The 21,890-nt window shown below is 45.9% G+C and overlaps 1 protein-coding gene across 2 annotated transcripts in view; it reads right to left on the bottom strand.

Moving 5' to 3' along the window:
- Nucleotides 1-15,333, bottom strand: part of PRKCB (protein kinase C beta) — a 297,800-nt gene extending 282,467 nt beyond the window's left edge. For both annotated transcript variants that reach the window (XM_032460851.1, XM_032460850.1), the window contains exons 1-2: nt 14,939-15,333; nt 13,851-13,882 (exon numbers count right to left, since the gene is read on the bottom strand). In XM_032460851.1, the coding sequence (XP_032316742.1) occupies nt 13,851-13,882; nt 14,939-15,111 (205 nt within the window). In that variant the 5' untranslated portion in view covers nt 15,112-15,333. The remainder of the gene's footprint in view (nt 1-13,850; nt 13,883-14,938) is intronic.
- Nucleotides 15,334-21,890: the final 6,557 nt, after the last annotated feature.

A 21,890-nucleotide genomic window follows, 5' to 3' on the forward strand; every position in this document is an offset into this window, starting at 1 on the left:
ACTCGGTGTGGGTCCCCACCGTCCCAATTCTGAAGGGCCATCCCAGCTCCAGCCCATGGGACTGGCCTTGGCCTCTGGTACAACGACTGCACTCAGTTCAGTATCTCCCTTCCCTGCTTCCCTCCATCCCTTCTAGGTGTTTTTCCCCAGAGCTCCTCCTCCCGTAAGTCGCCTGTGTGCAGACCTTCATCTTTGAAGGCAAAGCAGTAATGATGTTGGCCCGAGTCACAAGAGAACAAAGCAAGAATGGTGACTTTGGGACATTTTTCAAGGGCATTTGTGAGAATTATTTTTTCACAACTAACATTTAATGAGTAATCAATCCCATGTTCTCTACCGGCCACGTCTCATCCAGTCCACATGGCATCCTGGGAGGTGGGCTCCGTGTCATTACCTTCATTTCACAGGTGAGGAAACTTAAGATTAAAGAGGTCTGAAAGGCGCCCACGACCTCACATGTGATCGGTGGAGGAGCTGAGGTCTGAACCCATGCCCAGGACCTCATCCCTCCACCGCAGCTCTGTGATCACACGGGCCACGCTGGGCGACACAGATTCACGCACATGTCTGTCTCTTTCTGAGATCTCTCCCTCTTCAAGGGCAGAGGACATGTGTTATGAATATTAAGTGCTTAGTGAAGTGCCAAGTACACAGCAGAACATGGTGGTAATAATGACAATACTCGGTGGTAGCATTCAGTAGTGATGATGGTGACACGTGGTAGAGATGTGGTAATCGGCAGAGATGGTAGTGTACTCAGTAGTCATGGTGGTGGCATTTGGTAGTGATGATGGTGGTGTGTTCAGTAGTGACATGGTGGTGTTCAGTAGTGATGGTGACAATCCGTGGTGACGTGATATTCAGCAGTAATGGTGGTAGTACTCAGTGTTTCATGTGCACTGAGCCCTGGGCTGGGTCCTTTACATAAAGCATTTGGTCTTTTCATTTCCCTACGAGGTAGGTCCTCTCCTTAGGTGGAAGGGGTGAGTGCTCACTTGGGACCCACCACAGAGTCAAGTTTAGTCCAGCAGAGCTTTCAGAGAGCTGGGCTGTCGGGAGAGCTGCACTGAAGTTGGTCCAGTAGGTCCCCCAAAATGCCACACTTTATCTGTGGTATCTCCCATCAAAAGGCAGAGTCTCTTCCCCCTCTACTTCCCCCTTTCTTTCTGGGACTGGAATGTGACTGGCTTTCACTGAGACAAGATGACAGAAGTGACACCGTGTAGTTCCAGAGGCACTCTGCAACCAAGGCCGGGCCCGCCCACTGAAGAGGACACCACCCGGAGAAAGGCCTCAGCTGTCCCAGGTGTCCCAGCCGAGGCCCCAGACACGTGTGACATGGCCAGGACCAGCGGGAGGACCACCCAGCTGCACTCAGCCCGAATTACTGACCCACAGGAACAAGAGCTACATCACAGGGTGGTTATTTGAAGCCACTCAGCTTTGAGGGGGTTCGTTATACAACGAGTAATTGCGTCCAGTCAAATTAGGTGTCCAGTCAAACATCCAAAAGCAGACCCACCAAAGGACTCATCCATAGGAGACATGACCACAAGCAAAAGGCTTTTCCAGAAGACGTTATCTCGGCGAAGCCATTTCTGACTCAGATCAAAGTGCTTATGATGTCCACTGGCAACCAGAAGAGGCAAGAATTCTAACTGGTGGGAAAGCTGGAAATTCTGACAAAAACCAGATTGTTCTACCAGCTAAAAGAGTGCGCCTTTATTTCACTCTCAGCAACACATGGACCGCACTCTCCCCCAAACACCCCCTCACACGTTTGATAAGATAAAGACGTCTAGAGTTCCACCTCTCAGTTTTACCGAAGTCATCGGATACTCCAGCCCAAAGGAAACCATGGCTTTGGGGACTGGAGCAAGGTTTGCTATTTTCACCCACACCTCCGCGTTTTCTTTTGCTCCTGGACAGAGAGCTGGTCCACATGTCCCAATACCCCTGCAGCTGACGTGGCCCTATCCCCAAGTTCTGGCCAAAAGAAGGTGAGCAGAACTGATATCCACCCCCTCCAGGCTGAAATGCTGTGAAATAAGTGAGCTGTCTCCTGTTCCCTCTCTCCCATCCACCAGCCCAGCGGAGAGGAGCCAGGAGCCCTGGGTGACTGAGTGGAAAGCTCCTGACCGGGACCGTCTGCAGTGATCTGTGCCATGAATGAGAAATAAATCCCCTTCTGTCAAGCCACAGAGACGTCAAGGCTTATCTGTTACAGCAGCTTTCACAGTCTTACTAATACCTTAGCAAATAGAGAATATTTTAAATGCACGCACTAAAAATAGTTTAGGAGCTCAAGTTTTCCTGGTATTAACAGAGCTACATTATTGGGTGGGAAAATTGTCAGAAGGCCCTGGCTTCCTTGTTTTACAGCTTGCAACCGATGGGCAACATTGAAATGGCAAGCAGATGTCCCCCAACCTCCCCAAGAAGGCAAACAGCCCATCCCTCCATGGCTGACTCCAGAAGGTGCTTGTCTCCCATGCGGATTTCACTTCTGTGTGCAAAACTCTGAAAGTCCCAACCAACACTTCTCAGATCCAGCTTCAGTGACTTGAAACCTGGTGCCTGTTCAATGTTTTTGTTTAAGTGTAATATACATAACAGAAGAGTGGGCACAAATGTACAACCCCATGAACGTTCACGATCTGAACACACCACACAACCAGCACCCAGAGAAGGAAACATCACCAGCACCCCGGTAACCCCTCTTAGTCCCCCCCAGGCCCCCTGTGGATAATCACCATCCTGTTCCTGAACTTCAAGTGCACGGAATCATGCAGAACATACTCTTTCGTGTCTGGTGTTTTTCTAGCTCACAGGGTGTTTGCGAGAGTCATCCGCATTGTGGACAGCTGGAGTCTGCTCATTCTCATTGCTGTATAGTATTCCATTGTGTACCCACTATTCTACTGCTGATGGTCATTCTAGAAGCTTCCAGTTTATATTATGCTAAAAGAAATTCTTTCCACGCCAGTCTACAAGGGTCTATGATAAAAAAGGCAGGCACTTCAGTGGAGAAACTCTTTACCTTCACAGAGAAACACGGACATGGCCTGAGGCTCCACCCAAAGTTAAGACTGCAGCATTGGCATATTTCAGAAAATCACTTCCCAACAGGCTTTAATGGGGGCAGGGTTTTTTTGGTTCAAACAAAAATGATCAGAGCTTATAAACTAGGAAGTGATACACTCTTTATAAAATTCACAGATCAAGCTATAGCAAAACTGGCACCAAAATCCAAATCTAAGGACTCCCTCAATTAAATTATTTTCCCCTATACCATTCATTTGTTTAAAAAGTATTTACAAGCTCATACCATGTGCCAGGTATGGAGCTGGTATTCCAGATACAACAGGAAATGATACAGATGTGGTCCCTACTCTCACAACACCTAGGGAAGACAAACGCCAAACACTCAAATAAAAATACAGTTTGAAAATGTGAACGTTGACAAGGGATTATGAGAGTGTACAGAGGGGACCCCGATTTGGAAGATCAGGGAAGGCTTCTCTGAAGAGGCGACCTCTGAGCGCAGTTCTGAAGGATGAGGAGGAGGTGAATGGGGGAAGAGGAGAGGGAAGAGCAATTCACGCTGAAGACAAAGCATGTACAAAAGCCCTGGGCTGGGCAGGGCTGTGTCATACAGAGGAAGACCAGTCGGGTCTTCAGCCAGAGAGTGAAACGTGAATGGAAGGGTGGTGCAAGGGGAGGTGTGGGAGGACCCACATCAGGCAGACTTGGATCTCATGTTAAGGATTCTCAACATAATCCTGGGAAGAACAGAAAGCCAGCCACCAAAAGATGGATCGCTAAACAAAATAGAATTTTTTATTTACACACCAGAAATAGATACATGGAAACAGAAAACAAACAAAGGGGCAGTAGCGGGGGGGATAAATTAGGAGCTTGGGATTAACAGATACACGCTACTATATATAAAATAGATAAACAACAAGGACCTACTGTATAGCACAGGGCACTATATTCAATTTCTTACAATAAGCTATAATGGAAAAAAATCTGAAAAATATATATATTATGTATATGTATAACTGAATCACTTTGCTATACACCTGAAATTAACATTGTAAATCAACTACACTTCTATAAAGAATTAAATTCAATTAAAACAAGAAAACAGTCCTTCACCTTCTTATACGCCATTCCCGCTTCCCTAAGTGTACTGTTGGCCCAGATAGAATTATTAATACTCCCAACCATCTATTTTGCCACCCACAGAAGAATCCGTGTAACTATCAAAATTCTCAGTTGCAGCACTGCCTAAACTCTAAAGAATGATCCCCACCTTTTAAGGAGGGAAGGAAGGTCTTTAAACTAGAGTTATCCCATAAAAGTCAAACTCCATCATCACAAGAGACAGTCCTGTAGACCATCCCCTTACCTTCCCCCATGTTACCTGCCAGCTTCCTCTTCAATCCAAAAGAGGACATAAACACTCCACCCAGGGGCTGAAGGGACCCCCAAACTTCAGAGGTGAAATGGTCAGAAATCTCTTTAAAGTCGATATACCATCAACATATTTTCAAAATGAGGCAGCTGATGGGGCAATCACAGATTTCATTTCAGCTTTCTGAGGTTTCCCACAAATTAAAGCATCGAAAGCCAGGAAATCGTAGCACAGAAAGCACTGCGCTCACCCACGTTCAAATCACCTCTGACCACAGCTGAGCACGCCTCTCAGATCCATTGTCAGTTTCACCGAACCCTCTTGACCATGACGTGGAAGCACATTCATTCCTGCCCCACGTCCTTGACTCAGGAGCATTCGTCTTGCCTCCCCAACAAGATTATAAACTCAATAAGGACAAGACAGTGCCCAGCCATGGGAACCATGGAAATAGCTGTTGATCAAGCGCTTACTGTATGTCAGGCAAGGGGCTCAGGAAACACCTGCCACATGCCCTACAAACTAAGTTCTCCTGCTGTCTCTGACCTCAAAAAAACCAAAGCTCACAGACTTTATGTAACATGTTCAAGGTCTCGTAGCCAGAAGCCAAGATTGATACCAATGCCTTTCTATCTCCAAAGCACAAGTTCTTCACCACCAGGGCAGCATGTGCTCAATAAACAGGAGCTGAGTGAGTGATAGCAGGAGGAAGAGAGAAAAGGAGTGGGCGGATTCCTTTTAGAGAAAAAATAATTTCTGGGGCCCTCTACGATTAAGGATGCAGTGAGGAGCAATATTCCTATTGTTAGAGCCATAAAAATAACCCAGTAACCACCTCCCAAAATAGAATAATCAACAATATGACTGACATAAAAATCCAGACGTCTCTTTTGGTTGAGAAGAACAGCAACAGCCCTGAGATGCTCTGATAATACTCCTCGACTGCTTCTAAAGGGGCACCACAGCTTCTCTTACCTGACCTCCACCCTCATCAGCCTGGAATTTCAGGATCTGAGTCATGGCAATTATGGTTTCAAAATGCCTCTCATGCTCTTTTGCAAACATTTCACTCGCCCCCACCCACCCTGCTTTCAAGCAATGACAACAGCCACTTCCTAGTCACTACCCTGCCTTCACGAGGTCCAGACCCTCCAATGTGACGTTCACCACCCACCCGCTCCTCCCTCACACACCCTCCTTCCTGTTCCTCCTTCCTGCATGACCCTCCGCGTCTCTGCTTGAAACACCCACCCCGGCCCCCTTGTCAATCTGGGAACTCCTACTCCTGCTGTGAGATGATTCCCAAATGTCAGCTCCTCCGAAGAACCTTCCCCACCCCTCCCAGGAGTAAGGACGTCATTCGAAGCTTTTTTCACACCCTGGGTGTAACACTTCTCATGTATATATTTGTATCAGAAGTCATTGGCCATGTGCTGTTCTCCCCTTAAAAGGCCAGGAAGGTCTTCAAGGGCAAGCACAGTGTCTTCTTATTTCTCTTCAAAGCCAAAATTGCAACCTGACATTATATGCTGTATTTCTTCTAAGTTACTTACTCATTGCTCTTCTAGTAAAATGTAAATTCCCTGAGGGCAGGGACTCTGTCTTGTTCACTGCTCTAGCTCCAGTGCTTAGAACAGTACTTGATTCATGGTAGGCACTCAGTAAACATTTACTGAGTGAATGGATAGATGGATAGATGAATGGGGAAATGGATGAATGGATGGAGAGGTGGATGGATGGAGGGATAATGGATGGATGGAGAGGTGGATGGATGGATAATGGATGGATGGATGGATAGATGGATGGGTGGATAACGGATGGAAAAACTGGGTGGACAGAGGAATGGATTGGCAGGTGAGTGGTGAGATGGATGGACAGATGGAGGGTGAATAAAGGAAGGATCATGATTTACCAGCCCAGGGTCATAGAGCCGTGGAGAGACAAACTCAGGATTGGAAATCAGGTCTGTTTGGTCTCTGAGCATGCACTCTCCAGACCAATTTATACTGCCTATCCAGAAGCCCAAAGTCTGGTCCACTGAGCAGTGCCAAGGTAAAAGAAGAAAGAGTCTAGAATTCCTCCAGGAACACGGGTATTTGTTGAGCAAAGTGAATTTCCATCTACTGAGCAAATGCCAAGACTAAACAGGAGAGGATGAGCCCCTTCTGACTCAGCAGGGCAACTTTCTGCGCGTGGGCTGAGGAAAAGAGAGACATCGAGGAGACACAAACCAACAGGCAAAGGACAACAAAAAGGTAATAGCAACGACAATGACAACGGTAATATCAAAAGACTGACACTTCTGAATAAAGGCTACCACCTCTTCCACACCAGAGCCTGCAAGCCGCTGTGCGTTTCCACCCTCTGCAGCATCGCGCATCCTTCCAACACCAAACAGCTCCCGGAAAGACGCTGAACTCCCCTTCCCTGTTCACAAGGAGGAACGGCCAGTAAGAAACGAGGCCCAGAGGCAGAACAGGATGAGGCTTCACGTTAGGTAAAAGTGGGTGACAGGGAGAAACCAACATATCTTTATGTCTTCCTAATTCCCTGTTGTCCCTTTACAATAAAAAATAAAGAACATTTACTAAGTGCCCAGGTTTGTGTTAGAGAGGTGTTAACAACACGTTAGCACCAAACTGAGACTTTCTCCCCGATGGAATCAGAAAGATGGAAAGGGAACTGACAAAGGATCTGTCTCTATACTTGAGTCAATGCTGCTCACTGTGAAACTTCTTATAAGTTAGCTTCCAAATAAGAGAAAGCACTGCCGAAGCCAATGGAATGAAGAGCTATAGAAACTCAGATATGGACTCAGGGTGAGGAAGGTATACAGGAGGTGATGCAAGTAACCCTGTGCCCCTGAAAACTGGCTTTCGGCTCACAAATGCCTTTCACTGGCAGATTTTGCTGTTTCTCTCTCTCTCTCTTTTTTTTAATTGAAGTAGAGTTGATTTACAATGTTGTGTTAGTTTCTGGTGTACAGCAAAGTCATTCAGTTCTACATTTCAGTATCTTGTAATAAACTATAATAGCAAAGAATCTGAAAAAGAACGTGTGTGTCTGTGTGTGCGCGCGTTCTTTTCATTTATCCTCAATCTATTGGCTCAGACTTGCCCTCCACCTCTAATGGTTTGATGTTTCTGCATTAGAACAGCCACCTCAAACTGCAACCCCTGAACAAAAAGGAAGTCAGCGTTTTGTCTGCGTTATTAGTTCAGAGGAGATCAAGTTCTCTTTCTGTCAAACTGAGAGAGAAACCATCTTAAAGTTATCGCCTAATTCTACCAAATATTCATCTCACTTCCAACTATGGCACAAATAAAAGACTCAGGGCTTCTCCATAGAATGTCACAGAGATAAGACCTCCTATGTATCTTTATCCAGGATATGAGCAGCTTCACAATTCAGATTTTTCGGCTCCGGCTCCTTGACAGCTCAGACTTTCATCAATTACCTCAGAGAATGAGAAACTGTGTGTCTTTTTTTTTTTTTTTTTTTTTTTTTGTCTTTAATGCTCAGACCAAAGAATTCCTTGACTCTATCCTCAATCATTACACAGGTTAGCATCCCCTATACATTCTCATAGCACCCTGGACATTTCCTTCAAGGTACTTAACAAGAGTGAAATTAAATATTGGTGCAATGATTTGTAGAATGTCTTATTCCCCCATTACACTGCAAACTCCACGACATTAAGGATCTTCTCAATCTCATTCACCACTGGATTCTTACCATCTAATCTAATTCCTGACACAGAGAACACTTTTAATGAGTGAACACTTTTTGGAAGGATGGATGGATGGATGGATGAACAAATGGATTGCATAGTAAATATATAAATTTCCTACCAGATTCTTAAGCAGCCATCACACCTCCAAATGCCACATGTAAACACTTCGGATTTTGTCTACTCTGTAAAAAGGCCAACAGTCTATCTATAGAATGTCGCACAATTTCAGTGGAGAGATAGGATGAGTGAAGTCAAAGAATCCTTAGATTAGCTCAAATGCCAAGAACGACAAGGGCCCACGCTTTTGAACACATCAGCCAGAGACATGAACTCTTCAGCTGATCCCCCACCCCCGCCCAAGAATTAATTGGACTTTTTTGCAAAGACAAAAAAAACCATAGGGTTAAACACTGTACTTAATAACTTCACCACCTATAGCTGAAAAGCATCAAAAGATGCATATTCTCAAAGCTGTGATATACTGATCTACTTACGTGCGTGTGGATGTATGTGCACGTGTGGAGAGAGAGAGAGACAGGAACAGAAACAAAAATCAAAAAACAGGCAGAAACAGAGAGAGAGAGAGAGAGAGAGAGAGAGAGGAAATAGACGCCCCACCAGCAAGAATGTATACAAATTTTTTTCAAGTCTTTGGTTTAACCTTTTGACCAATGAACTTCTCTATATCTTCTTGGTTTTTTTTTTTTCTCTTGTTTTAAATGTTTTCTTAAATTTTATTTTTAGGGAGGGTAATTAGGTTTATTTATTTATTTTCAGTGCAGGTACTGCGGATCGAACTCGGGACCTTGCACATGCTAAGCAGGCACTCTACCACTGAGCTATCCCCTCCCCTTACATCTTTTTCTTTATTGACCGAAATATACCATAAACATGCTGTGTTTGGTTCTGGGCAGTACCTGGAGTATCACTAATACTTGGAAAGCACATATTTTTAAATTAGTTTCTAAGAACCTGTGTTCTCAGATTATCAATTAGATTTTCAAAGGTCATATTTTCCATATTTACTTAGAAAAGACTTCTGTTGCCCAGTGACAAAGCTTCAAGCTTTTCCCAAGTGCTCTACAACTTCAAATGAACCGGCCATCACCTTTTCAACAGATCAACCCTTTTCAAGACCCAGAGTTAACCTACCTAAAAATGTTTCTTTCATTTGGGACTTTAAGCCCCAAATCCCACTTCAGGTGGAAAAATAAATTAAAAGCCCAACCAACAGACACAACTTCGAAAAGCCTCTGCCTTTAATCCACAGGGAACCCTCAGGACACATTCAGAAGAAGCCAGGAGGTAAGTGGAGCCTCCCTTGCAGGCCTCTAGGTTCTGCTTCTGGGAAGAGGGGGGAAGTGAAATAACAGAGTCTCCCAGCAGCCTGACCTGGTGACTGCACACACACACACAAAAGACCCTATTTATGACTTCACTGAGAAAGTTCAACCTGACGTTCAGGATATCATCTCTTAAGTTCCTAGGGGAAAACATGCCAAAAATACAATTAACCTTAGATTCATCTTTGACTGTTGGTTTTTAAAAAAAAAAAAAAAAAAAAGTACAGATTCTAATCTCTATGTGCTAACTACAGACTAAAATAAACCTGTATCTTATAAAGCTGATGCTGAGGAAAAGAGCAATGGTTGGATTTAGGCAATGCTTGGGGGATTTTTAAGAATAATGTCTATTAGAAGTTTGAGAAACATGTTTTCTAATCTCTACAGGAAAGGGAAGAACTGGTTTACTCATTATAATCATACTGCTAGGTCTTCATCATCAGAAAATTAGTGCACCGGGGTTTTTCTAGAGAGTCCGTGGCAGGTTTAGATTTTTCTCACGAGAAAAAGGGCGAGAAAAGACAATCTAAACAAGCTGGCTGTCTGGGGCCAGACCCACTGGTGTCACCCAAAGTCTGTGAAGAAACCTACCTGAAAAGAAAACCCATCTAAAAACACAAAAGACACTTAGTGATTTAATAAGTTCCCGAATTAACTCTGTCCAGCTTTGACCGTTTCCTACAGCTAATCAAGTAATAATGATCATCTCACTTAAGAGTTATCGATATTTTTCTGGATATTTTTATGGATATTTTTCTTGTACCACCTCACTACTCCTCATCATAACCCTAAGAGGTAGACACTATTAGCCCATTTTACAGATGAGACCGAGGCCACTATAGATGGATGACTTGCTCAAGTTCACACAGCAAGCAGGTGGCAGAGCAGAGATTCAAACCTTGTTCTATCTGACTCCAATCCCATGCTGGGAATTCTGAACCTCAATTTCATTTCCTCCCTATTTCTACTAAAATGACTTTTTTTTTTCTCTCTGCTCAAAATGCAAAAGCTTCTTGGGGTAAGAGTCTAATTCCACCCAAAGCCTTGTCTTAATGACAATTAAGGCACATCCTCTAAAGAATGCCATGGGGAGAAGTCTGCCCTGTTTATCTGAAGGGGGTCCCATTTCTAAGCCAGAATGTAGACACTTTTATAACAGATTCTCAGTCCCTGTCCCCTGTCACCAGAGACATTCTTAAACTATCTCACAGAGAATGGTTTTATAGAAAATAGAGTGGAAACAAAAAGAGAGAAACTATATGTCAGTCAATCCAGAATTTTGTCCCCCAGCAGTACAAAAGCAAGAAAACATATTCTTAGGTGGCCCTGAGCACACAGAAATCCATCATTTCCCAGGGTTTATGGACTTTCCATCCTCCCTCTTCCAACCCATCCCAGCATCCTCAATTTCCTGACAGCACAGTGCAGCCTTGGGGCCCAGTAGTGTCCTGGCCTTATGATCATCCCACACGCCTCCTACCCAAGAATGGCAGAAATTAGATCCTGTCTCCCCTTCTACTTCTGAAATGGAAACCACCCCCCACCGACCCTAGCTTTTATCTGGGAGCATGGCTACCTGAAATCAACATCACATTTCCCACACACTCCTTTGCAGCAAGGTGTGGGCATGTGATTAAGTTCCAGCTCACAGCCTACAGGCAGAAGTGTCTGTGGCAACTCCCAGGACAGTAAGCCTTTCTTTACCTTCTCTCCTCCTGCTGGCTGAAGGACAGATATGAGGACTGGATAGTCCAGCATCCTTCTTGGATTATGAGATAATTCTCACTCCTGGGATGGTGGACCAGAAAACTGAAAAGAACATAGGAGCCTGGGCTCCGGACTTCTGAATTTGGTGAGAGAATAAAACCTTAAGCATTTTCTATAAAATGTGGATCCCAGTTTAATTAGACTCACTTTAAGAGGAGCCAAAAATACTCAGATAAGGAACTTCTCTACAGTTCCAAAATCAGTCCTAGGTTATTGAGAACACCCGAGGATAACCTTCCCCCTTCCTTCCTGCCTGTCCCTAAGCAGGAGACCCTAAGCAGCTCAGTTTCAGAGGTTGTCAGTTTGCCCCATGCCCCTCTTGCTCCTTTCCACTCCAGCCCAAATGGACTACACTACCAAAGCAGTGACACAGGTGACCAGATATTCACAGCGGGATTTTTGACTCTCACCTGGTAGCTGGTTCCATAGCAAAGCAACCCTGCAGAGCCAGTCTCCTCCCGCACCAGCTGCCCCACCCCTGGGGTAGTTTGGAAACATCATAAGGGCTGATATTTTCCGAGTGCTTACTCTGTACTAAGCTCTGGTCCAGACGTCTTACACACTACAACAACTTGGAGCCGCTTAGCAATTTTTTAAGGTAAGTACTGTTATTGGACCCATTTTACAGACAAGGAGCCTGAGGGACAGGGAGACTAAACAACATGGCTGGGAAGTCTCAAGCCAAGATCTAAACCCCAGTGATGGCCTGACAGCCTGTGCACGTGCCCACCACCCTACACTGCCTCTCAGGGAGAAGGGAAAATGAAAGGTGATTAAAAACAGCTAAGCACCCCTACCTCTAAAGCTGCCATATTTCAACAGAAACTTTAATTCTCCTTTACGCAATGCACTAGAAAAGTCCTACCATTTTCCCGGCTTTGGAAAAGAGGATCTCTTGCTTCAGCTGCGTCATCACCTGCTTGTTTCAGAGTGACTTTCCCAACCATTAATAACGGCAGAGCAGGTGGGATAGGAAAACAGCAGTAAAAATGTTCAAAAATCACCCCCAACCTCAGCAAGAAACAAAGACAGAAACTGACTCACGGGAGTGAGAGGTAACCTCAAAGGTCTTCTACGTGTTTCCGTGCTAAGGCACCACTGGTGTTCTGTTTGAGGAGTCAAAGTTCTAGAAAACAATGCAGCCATTTGCACCAAGGCCATTTAAAGGGATGTGTAAGTCCTCTGGGCAGTGTGTAAAACTGGGGCTCCAAACCTTGGTTAAAAAAAGACGGGATGGGGGCTGGTCTACAAGGCTCACCGGCTGAGCTGCTCAGGTGAGAGGACTCTGAGTCTCAGAAGAAGGCAGTGCCATGCTGCGGGATTCTGTACAACTCACACCTCCACCCACACTCACCAGGATCGCTTTACTTCTCTCTGGAGGGTGGAGATGCCACAACAAAACTGTCAGTCAGAGCTAAGTCACATCTCAGGCTCTTTAATATTCAAATGCTTTCTTCCCCTGATCTAAACCCAGCTCACCAGGGCAGTCAATCTTGCCCCTACGACGTATCCCAAAATGTGATATTTTCTCACCAAACTCAACTATCCCTGACCTAAAATTGGGGGACAGGGGGAACTTTCCAGACCAGAGGTTGCAAACTCAAATGCCTTATAAGGGCCAAAAATGGATGAAGCAGGCCTAGTTGGGATTGATTGCGACAAAATGGTGAATGTGCACCCTGTCCGTGAAAACAGCTGCTCTCAGCTCCAAATGATGGTTCTAACAAGAAAGTGGGACCAATGCTCAGCAAACGTGAAGCTGCAAAGTCTGATACGTTTGCGAAATCTCCCAGTTCTAAAATGCTGACATCAAATTCAAAACAATATCTGACACCCTGAGGGATAAACCAGGCTACAGGTGATCTGGCATGCAGAGAGTAAATCTGCCACCAGACACAGCCAGGGCCACTTTCCACATGATTAAAAGTCACCACTAGGCATCCCTGGCTGGGGTCAAGAATCTCAAACCAGATGCAGGGACCCTTAGAGTCCTTCCTGTATCTAGCCAGAAGACAGAAAGGGTGATTTAAACCAGGATCTGAGAAGCACCCCATCTGGTACCACCTCTCTCAGAGAGGGAGGAGGCCCAGGGGACAACCACAGTCACCTTTCTAAGGGGATGCACCATCTGTGGAGGCAGCAGCCACCTGTGGAGACCTCTGTGAGGCTGGGGAAGAGGCAGAACCTCATTCTGTGAGATGAGGAAGGCCACGTGAGCAGGAGTTAGGGAGGAGGGGTCCTCCCAGAAATGGCCCCTGGAGACACTTCTTCCAGAAGCAGGACTAGCCAGGCAGGATAGCTTCTAGAGAACCTGTTTTGACTCTTCTGGTGCTGGGAAGGGAGAAGGGTGAATGCACTTCCTTGGCCAGTAGGGTCTCCCAGCTCCATCGGCCCTTTCAGGACAGAGCGTCACTGCCCCACAGACACACAGCCCTTTTAAAGATCCTTTCGAGGTGATGAATTCCTAGATCTGGAGGTCGCTCTGACAGACTTGATTCCTTCACTCTCTGCCTAACTCAGTTACTCCTAGAAAGTCTTTTTCACCATCTCTTCCCACAAACTGCATCCCCAGAGCCCCACAGCCTACCTTGGCACTGGAATCCTTGCTTTCCGAAGCCCCTGGAAAGGCAGAAGGAGGCATGTCAGACAGCCCGAGGGGCCCAGCCACCAGTTCCCCCACAGTCACCCCCCTTCCCCCTTTCCCCCTGCCCCTCTACCCCAGGTGCAACCTTCCAGCCACAGGCGGGTGCCCAAGAGTCTTCCGCCTTTGGGGAGGAGGGGGTAGGTGGGAGCTCAGCAGTAACCCCCAACTTCCCTCAGAAGGCAGAAGCGAGGAGGCTGCGACCACCAGGTGGCGGGATGGGGGAAAGCGTTTCCGTCGTGGTGGGGGCGAAGGGCAGGAAGGAGATCTGCCCAGAAAGATGCCCGCGTACCCTCAGGGAAAGAGAAGAGAAAAAGACGCATCCAGAGGGAGGATGGGAGAGCCCCCGCGGCGGTGGTGTTCCCTGGGGGACTGGGAAGAGAGAAAGGATTCCCCATGCCTAGAGGGACCACGGAGCGCGGGGTGGGGGGGGGGGGGTCCCCGCAGTGATGTGAAGGGGAAAAACTGAGGAGTGGAAAGGGGAACCCAGGCCCTCAGGGAGGAGCAAGCAGTAAGAGATAACACAGGGCGCTGCCCCCAGAGACAGAGGAGAAGGAAAGGATGCCCCATGCCCGCAGGGAGATAGAGAGGACACCCAGGGCGCTGCCCCCGGAAAGGAGGGAAGTGGGTGAGGATGCCTCGAGCCCGGAAGGAGGCGGAGAGATAGCGAACCCCGCGCGAGAGGGCACTCGAGGTGCTGCCCTCCCGGGGAGGGCCAGCCCCCCGCGCTCGGAGCCCGGTAGGGAAAGGGCGCCCGCGCCTCAGCCCCTGGGCGCTCCGAGGCAGCCGGGAGGAAAAGAGAGGGCAGAAGGTATCCGGCGGCCGGCCGTCTGGGGCCCCGGGGAGCGGGAAGCCACAGGACCGTCCACCGGGGAGTCCAGCGCGGAAGGGTCCGGAGCTGGGAGCCCGGGGGCGCGGGGCGCGGGGCGGCGCGGGGCGGCGCAGGGCGGACGCGGAAGGCGCGGAGAGGGGGTCCCCGCGCGCCGCGCTGCCCTCGGGGCCCCGGGAAGGTGCCCTGCGCGGCGCGCTCTCACCAGATGAAGTCGGTGCAGTGGCTGCAGAAGGTGGGCTGCTTGAAGAAGCGGGCGGTGAATTTGTGGTTCTTCACCTCGTGCACGTTCTTCTGCCGGAGGGCGCCTTTGCGGGCGAAGCGCACGGTGCTCTCCTCGCCCTCACTCGGCGGCGGCCCCGCAGCCGGGTCAGCCATCTTGCGCGCGGGGAGCGGGAGCCCGAGAGGTGCCGGCCTGGGGCCGCGGGACCGCGGGCTGCGGGCCCGGGAGGCGCTGGAGGAGGCGGCCCGCTCTGCGCCCGGGGCCGCGGGCGCTTCCCCTGCGCCGTCTCTGGCGGCCGCGGCGCGCGGAGCTGGGGCTGTCACTTGCCCAGCTGCCGCCGCTCGTCCAGCTGCGCTTGGCACCGCTGGCCCCAGCTGCGGGGGAGGGGGGCGGAGCTCCGTGCAGAGCCCGCCTTCCTCATTTGCATTGAGTCCAGGCCCCGCCCCGTGCCGCCAGCTGCTTTACATATTGGCACCCGGAGGCGGCCGGCCTCCTTGCGAAGTGTTCTCAGCCGCAGCGCTGCGGCGCGGGGACCGCAGCCTGGGTTCTTTAGATCTGAACCTCGCCCCCTACCCCGTCCTCGGCCCGGGTTGCATGAAGGAGATGAGCACCTTGAGTGCTCCCCGCCCGGGGGAACTGAGAGCTGGGAGCGGTGGAGGTGTAAAGGGTGGGCCCGACGGATTCCACCCCCGCCTCTGCAGAGACTGGTACCCATCCACCAGTATCTTTGCCATTGGTCATTCTGCACGCGTCTCTTGGAGGGATGGGCTCCCGCTGTCACTCATTCGAAAAGGCCTTTGGCTCCGCACACTTAACACACACACACACACACACACACACACACACACACGCACGCACACACACACACACGTACACACGTACTGCAGAGGGAGAGGAAGAGCAATCACTATTTTATATACATATCTAACTCCACCACAAAGACACTTCTTGGCTTTGCTTGCCTGGCCATTTAGAAAAGAGCTCTCTGCCTTCTGTCCATCGCCTCTACAAAGAGACGCAGCTTCAACTGTAAAATGGGGCTGATAAAGAGGGTGGGGAGAAATTTAATAGGTCGGTATTTCCTCAACTTTCATTCATTCCTGACCCATCTTCACAAAAGCTGCTAATTTCTGTGCATCATCTGAAAAGAACCTCTATCTGGCTTCTGAGTTTGAAAAGCCAGAGGTATCCATGCTATTAAAATCTCTCCAGATGCTGCCTAGAACATCTGCTTTTGAGGTCTTCTTTTATTTGTTGAGAAGGAAGATTAACAAACGTTAGAGATGTTAAAGACACATTTATATGCAACAGAGACTCTCTCCTGGATGGAATCTGAGGGATGGAAAGGTAACCAAAAGAGTAATAATTGTCTACAGGAGCAATGCAGTGTGATTAGTGCCCTGTCCAGGCACTGTGTCTAAACATCCCCCCCACCATGCCCCACATGCTGGGAACCCAGCGCTGCATTAGACTATAAACTCCTGCACTAGACCTGGGCTGTGAGGCCAGGTGCTGCTCACCATTGTGTTACCTGGCGTCAAGCTCTGTGCCTGACGCCTCCTCAGTGCTCAGTAAATGTTGGTTGAATGAGGGAGTAATTGTGTGAACAAGTGAGTGAACGGAAATGTAAAAGACATTACCGCTTACAAGCACCCACATCCAGTATGTGTTCAATTACAATACACATCAGCTGCTAGGTGGGTGTCACAGGTACAACCCTGTGTAGGTCCAGTAACTTTCATTATGGATAAAGACAGCAAGGCTCAGAGTGGTTAAGACAGATACCCAAAGTCACGCTGTTGTTGAATGGTGGTTCAACCTGCCTAACTACAAAGCATCCTGGTGACAACAGGGTGAAGGAGGATGGAGTTGAACCAGCTGCACTGAACTTCTGCCTGATGAAGCTCAGATTCTATGATGATGATTTGGCCTGGAAGCTGCTGAGTCTAAGTCATCACCAAGTTGCATGTGGAGAGCGATGGCTGTCACAACAGAATGTCCTTTCCCTACGCAGTCATTCAAAGGTAACGAGGAAAAAAATAGCGTTTACTTTTAAGGTTGACATGTTTGGGGAACTGGACATGCCTGTCTATTATTAGTCCTTTAAGAGGCCTCATCACCTCCCAGGGAGGCTTGTGAAAACATCCCAGGAGACGTTGCTGCCAAAGTAGATTTCCTTTGAACTGATGAGCTGGAAGCTTGCAGCCCACATCCTGCCTTTTGAACAAGGTGCTCTGGATGACTTTGGTCTGTAACAACAAACAGTACCTCATGGGGCTTGGCCCTGGGGGTGGAAAGGCTGGCAGATCCTAGAGAACCACTCAGTTCCTGGAGGGGCTGCACCATCTGAAGATGGAGGAGCACAGTTCCCACTGGTCCCAGATCCTATAGGGCGGGGGTCTCAAGCTAATGGCCCCTGGGTACATCTTTTTAGCCAGCCCAGTGAAATTTTTGTTGGTTCACATTTGGTAGAATTTTACCTAAATATCCAGATTCTGACTTCTCTAGGAAAGAAGTTATAGTTACATGGAGCCTGCATTCCTCTACTTACTCATTCATTTGTTCAAGCATTTAGGATTTAACTTATTGAGCATCTGCTATGTGCTGTTCTACATACTGCTAAATAAAACAAACAAAAGTTCCTGCCTTCCTAGAGTTAGTGGGGAAGATGGACAATAACCTAATAAATGAAAAAAATCTATACTAGGTGGCATGGAGATTCATACTGTAAAGAAGACTAAAGCATGGTAAAGGAATGAAGAGTGGCAGTGGCCAGGGAAATCCCTTATGACCAGGGAACCTCTGAGCGAAGATCAGAATGGACATGAGAGGGTGAGCCATGGGGCTATCGGGGTAGAGGGTTCCAGAGGGAGAAAACAGCCAATGCAAAGGACCTGGAGAGGGAGTGTGCTCAGCATGCTGGAGATGCAGCAAGAAGGTCTCTGTGGCTGGAGTGGGAAGAACACATACAAGACAAGGTCCATACAATAGCAGGCCTTGTAGATGTACTGAGAAGTTTGGATTTCACTGCAGTGAACGGGAAGCCATTGAGGGTTGAGAGCAAAGAAATAGCCTGATATGACTTATGGGTTTTCTTTTAAAGATTACCCTGAATACTATATGGAAAATAGATTGAAGGTGGAAAGAGTAGAAGCAGGGAGAGCAGCAGAGGTCCTTTGAGTAAATAAGGCAGGAGATGGTACAGTGTCACATGTCATGGTGTCACATGGAGCAAGAAGGCAGCAGCTCCCTATACAACAGGCATGGGCCCTTTAGGCCACCAGATCCCCCGTGTGGTCTACTCTGCTTCTAAAAGAATGAATGCTGGCCACTGGAAAGATTTTAGAGGTAATGAGAGGGCAGATTTGCTCTGGCAGGGAATAGAATCCCAGATCTCTTTAAGTCCAAGCCTCAAACTTGTATGTTAGTTTCCTGTGGCTTCCATAACAAATTATCCCCAAAATAGGTGGCTAAAAATAGAAGAAATGTATTCTGCCACAATTCTGAAATCGATGCCTACAGGCCCTTTAGAGAAGAATCTTTCCTTACATCTTCCAAGTTCTGGTGGCTGTTGGCATTGCTTGGCTTCCTTGGCTTGTGGCTGCATCACTCCCATCTCTGCCTCCATCTTCACATCAGCTTCTCTCTGTGTATCAGTCATCTTCTTTTCTGTCTGTCAAATCTCCTCTGTGTATCTCTTACAAGGACATTGGTCATTGGATTTAGGGCACAACCAGATAATCTGTGATCATCTCTTCATCTCAAGATCATTAACTTAATTACTTTGCAAAGATCCTTTTTCCAAATAAGGTAACATTCATAGGTTCCAGGACTTAGAACATGGACATATCTTTGGCAGGGGGTCGAGGGGTGCCACTGCTTAACTCACTTGGGTGTGGACAAGTCACTTCCTGTGTCTCACTTTCCTCCTCGGTGAGATAGGGGCAGAGATGCAGTAGTTTGCCTTCCAGATCTTTCATTCTAAGGCTACGCTTTCCAACAGAGTAGTCACTAGCCATACATGGCTATTGAACATTTTGAAAGAGATGTGATTGTAAGTGCAAAATACACCCCAAAATATCAAGTACTTAGTATGAAAAAAAATTTTTAAATATCCCATAAATAATTTTTATCTTTATTGCACGTTGAAATTATATTTTGGGTATATTGGGCTAAATCAAATTTCTCTCTGAAATTAATTTTACTTGCTTCTTTTTGCTTTTTTAATGTGACTACTAAAATATATATATATATAATTATATACATGGCTTACATTATATTTCTTGGACAGCTCTGTCCTAAAGAATAGATTTCAAATAATATTAGCAAATTAATGTTTTAAAGAGGATACTATAAATAAAAGCTCATCTCTATTCTGTGTGGTGTCAGCAATGGTGCCCTGACTGGAAGCTGAAGGACCTGCTTTTAGGATGCTCACTCACGTGGCTGATAAGTTGGTGCTGACTTTGAGGTAGGCGCTCACCCAGGGCTCTGAGCCAGGGACCTTGGTTCTTTATGTGGGCCTCTCCACTGGTAGCTTGAGCTGTCTCAGAGCATGGTGGTTGAATTCCAAGAATGAGTGTCCCAAGAGATAGAAAGTGTACAGTGATAGTGCCTTAAAGCCTGATCTGGAAACAGACACAAGGTCATTGCTGACATATGCTATTAATCAAACAGTCAGAGAGCCTATAGTCAAGGGGAGACCCTATGGGTCAATGAAAGGAGTGTCAAAGAATTTGGGGGCCACATAGGAAGAGCCCAATAAATATTTATTGAATTAATAAAATATCACAATCCTCCTCTGACATATAAGGAAACAAAAACTTGAAAAAGTTAAGAAACTCTTAAGGTCATTCTAGGACTGCTACTATTAGTAATTAAAAGCTAATATTAAGAAACAAGAAAGTGTGGCCCATTCAAAGGAAAACAATGTCCCAGTGAGAGACCGCATGGAGAACCTACTAGGCAGAGACTTTAAAACAACCATCTTTAAGATGTTTGAAGAACTAGAGGAAGACGTGGAGAACGTCAAGAAAATAGTGAATGAACACAATGTAAATATCAAGGAAAACCTCAAGAGAAACCAGGAAGAGATTCTAGAGCTGAAAAATACAATAACTGAAATGAAAAATACACCAGAGGGATTCAAAAGCAGATTTCAGTAGACAGACAGTACAATCAGTGAACATGAAGGTAAGACAATTGAAATCCTGAAAGAACAGAAAGAAAAAAAGATTGAAGAAAAGTCAACAGAGCCTAAGGGATCTATGGAAAAGCATCAAGAAAATCAAGATACATATTGTGGGAGTCCCAGAAGGAGAAGAGAGACAGAAAGGTCACAAAGATTATTTGAAAAAATCACAGCCAAAAATGTCCCAAGTTTGATGAAAGGCATGAAGATAAACATCCAAGAAGCTCAAATAACACTAAGAAGTATAAACTCTGAGAGACTCTAATGGAGACAAAATATAATCAAACCGTCAGAAAACAAAGATGAAGAGAGAATCTTGAAAGCAGCAAGAGAGAAGCGCCTCATCATGTACAAGGGGTCCTCAGTAAGATTAGGATCAGATTTCTCGTCAGAAACTTTTGGAAGCTGGAAGACAGTGGACTGATATGTTCGAAGTGTTAAAAGCAAAAAAAAAGAAAAAAGAAAAAGAAAGAAAGAAAGAAAAGAAAGAAAGAAAAGAAAGAAAGAAAGAAAGAAAGAAAGAAAGAAAGAAAGAAAGAAAGAAGAAAGAAAGAAAGAAAGGAAGAAGGAAGGAAGGAAGGAAGGAAGGAAGGAAGGAAGGAGGAAGGAAGGAAGGAAGAAAAGAAAGAAAGAAAGAAAGAAAGAAAGAAAGAAAGAAAGAAAGAAAGAAAGAAAGAAAGAAAGAAAGAAAGAAAGAAAGAAAGAAAGAAACTGTCAACCAAGAATCCTAACTGGCAAAATATTTCCTCAACCTTTGAAGGGAAAATTAACACATTCCTGGGCAAACAAATGTTTAGGGACTTTTTTTTCTAACACTAGATGTGGCCTGTAAGAAACGCTAAAGAGAGTCATGAACACAGGTTGAAACAAAAGGACACTAGATAGTAACTCAATGCTGCATGAAGAAATAAAGATCTCACTAAAGATAGGCAAATGACGATTATAAAATTCAACAGCTAATGTTATTGTAGAAATGCCTTGTAACTCCACTATTTGTTTTCTACACAATTTAAGAGACTTTTCTTACACCTTTTTTTACAAAAGAATTATTAGCCTAAAAGCTGGTATTATTGTAACTTTGGTTTTTAACTCCACATTTTATTTTCTACATAATTTAAGAGACTATTACATTATAAAAAGTATTATTAGTTTATGTTTTTGGACACACAATGTATAAAGATGTCATGTTGTGACATTAATAAGTAGAAGTAGTGGAGACAGAACTGTATAAAAGCAGAGTTTTGTATGTTATTGAAGTTAAGCTGGTACAAATGAAAATTAGAGTGTTTCAACTTTAGGATGTTAAATGTAATCCCCATAGTAACCACAAAGAAAACAGTTACAGAATATACACAAAAGGAAATAAGAAAATTTAAATGTTTCACTACAAAAAGTCAGCTAAACACAAAAGAAGACAGTAATTCAGGAAATGAGGAATGAAAAGGCTGTAAAGTATATAGAAAAAAAACAGCAAAATGACAAAAGTCCCTCTTTATCAGTAATTAATTTAATTGTAAAAATCTCCAATCCAAAGACAGGTATTGGCAGAATGGATAAAAGCCAGCATGATCCAAATATATGCTGTCTACAAGAGAAGCAGTTTAGATTCAAAGACACAAATGGGTTGAAAATGAAAAAAAGGCAAAAGTAGGATCTTGAAGAGATATTTGTATACTGATGTCATAGCAGCATTATTCACAGTAGCCAAAGTGTGTAAGCAACCCAAGTGTCCATCAACAGATA

Source organism: Camelus ferus, chromosome 18 (genome assembly GCF_009834535.1).
Source record: "Camelus ferus isolate YT-003-E chromosome 18, BCGSAC_Cfer_1.0, whole genome shotgun sequence".
Lineage (NCBI taxonomy): Eukaryota > Metazoa > Chordata > Mammalia > Artiodactyla > Camelidae > Camelus > Camelus ferus.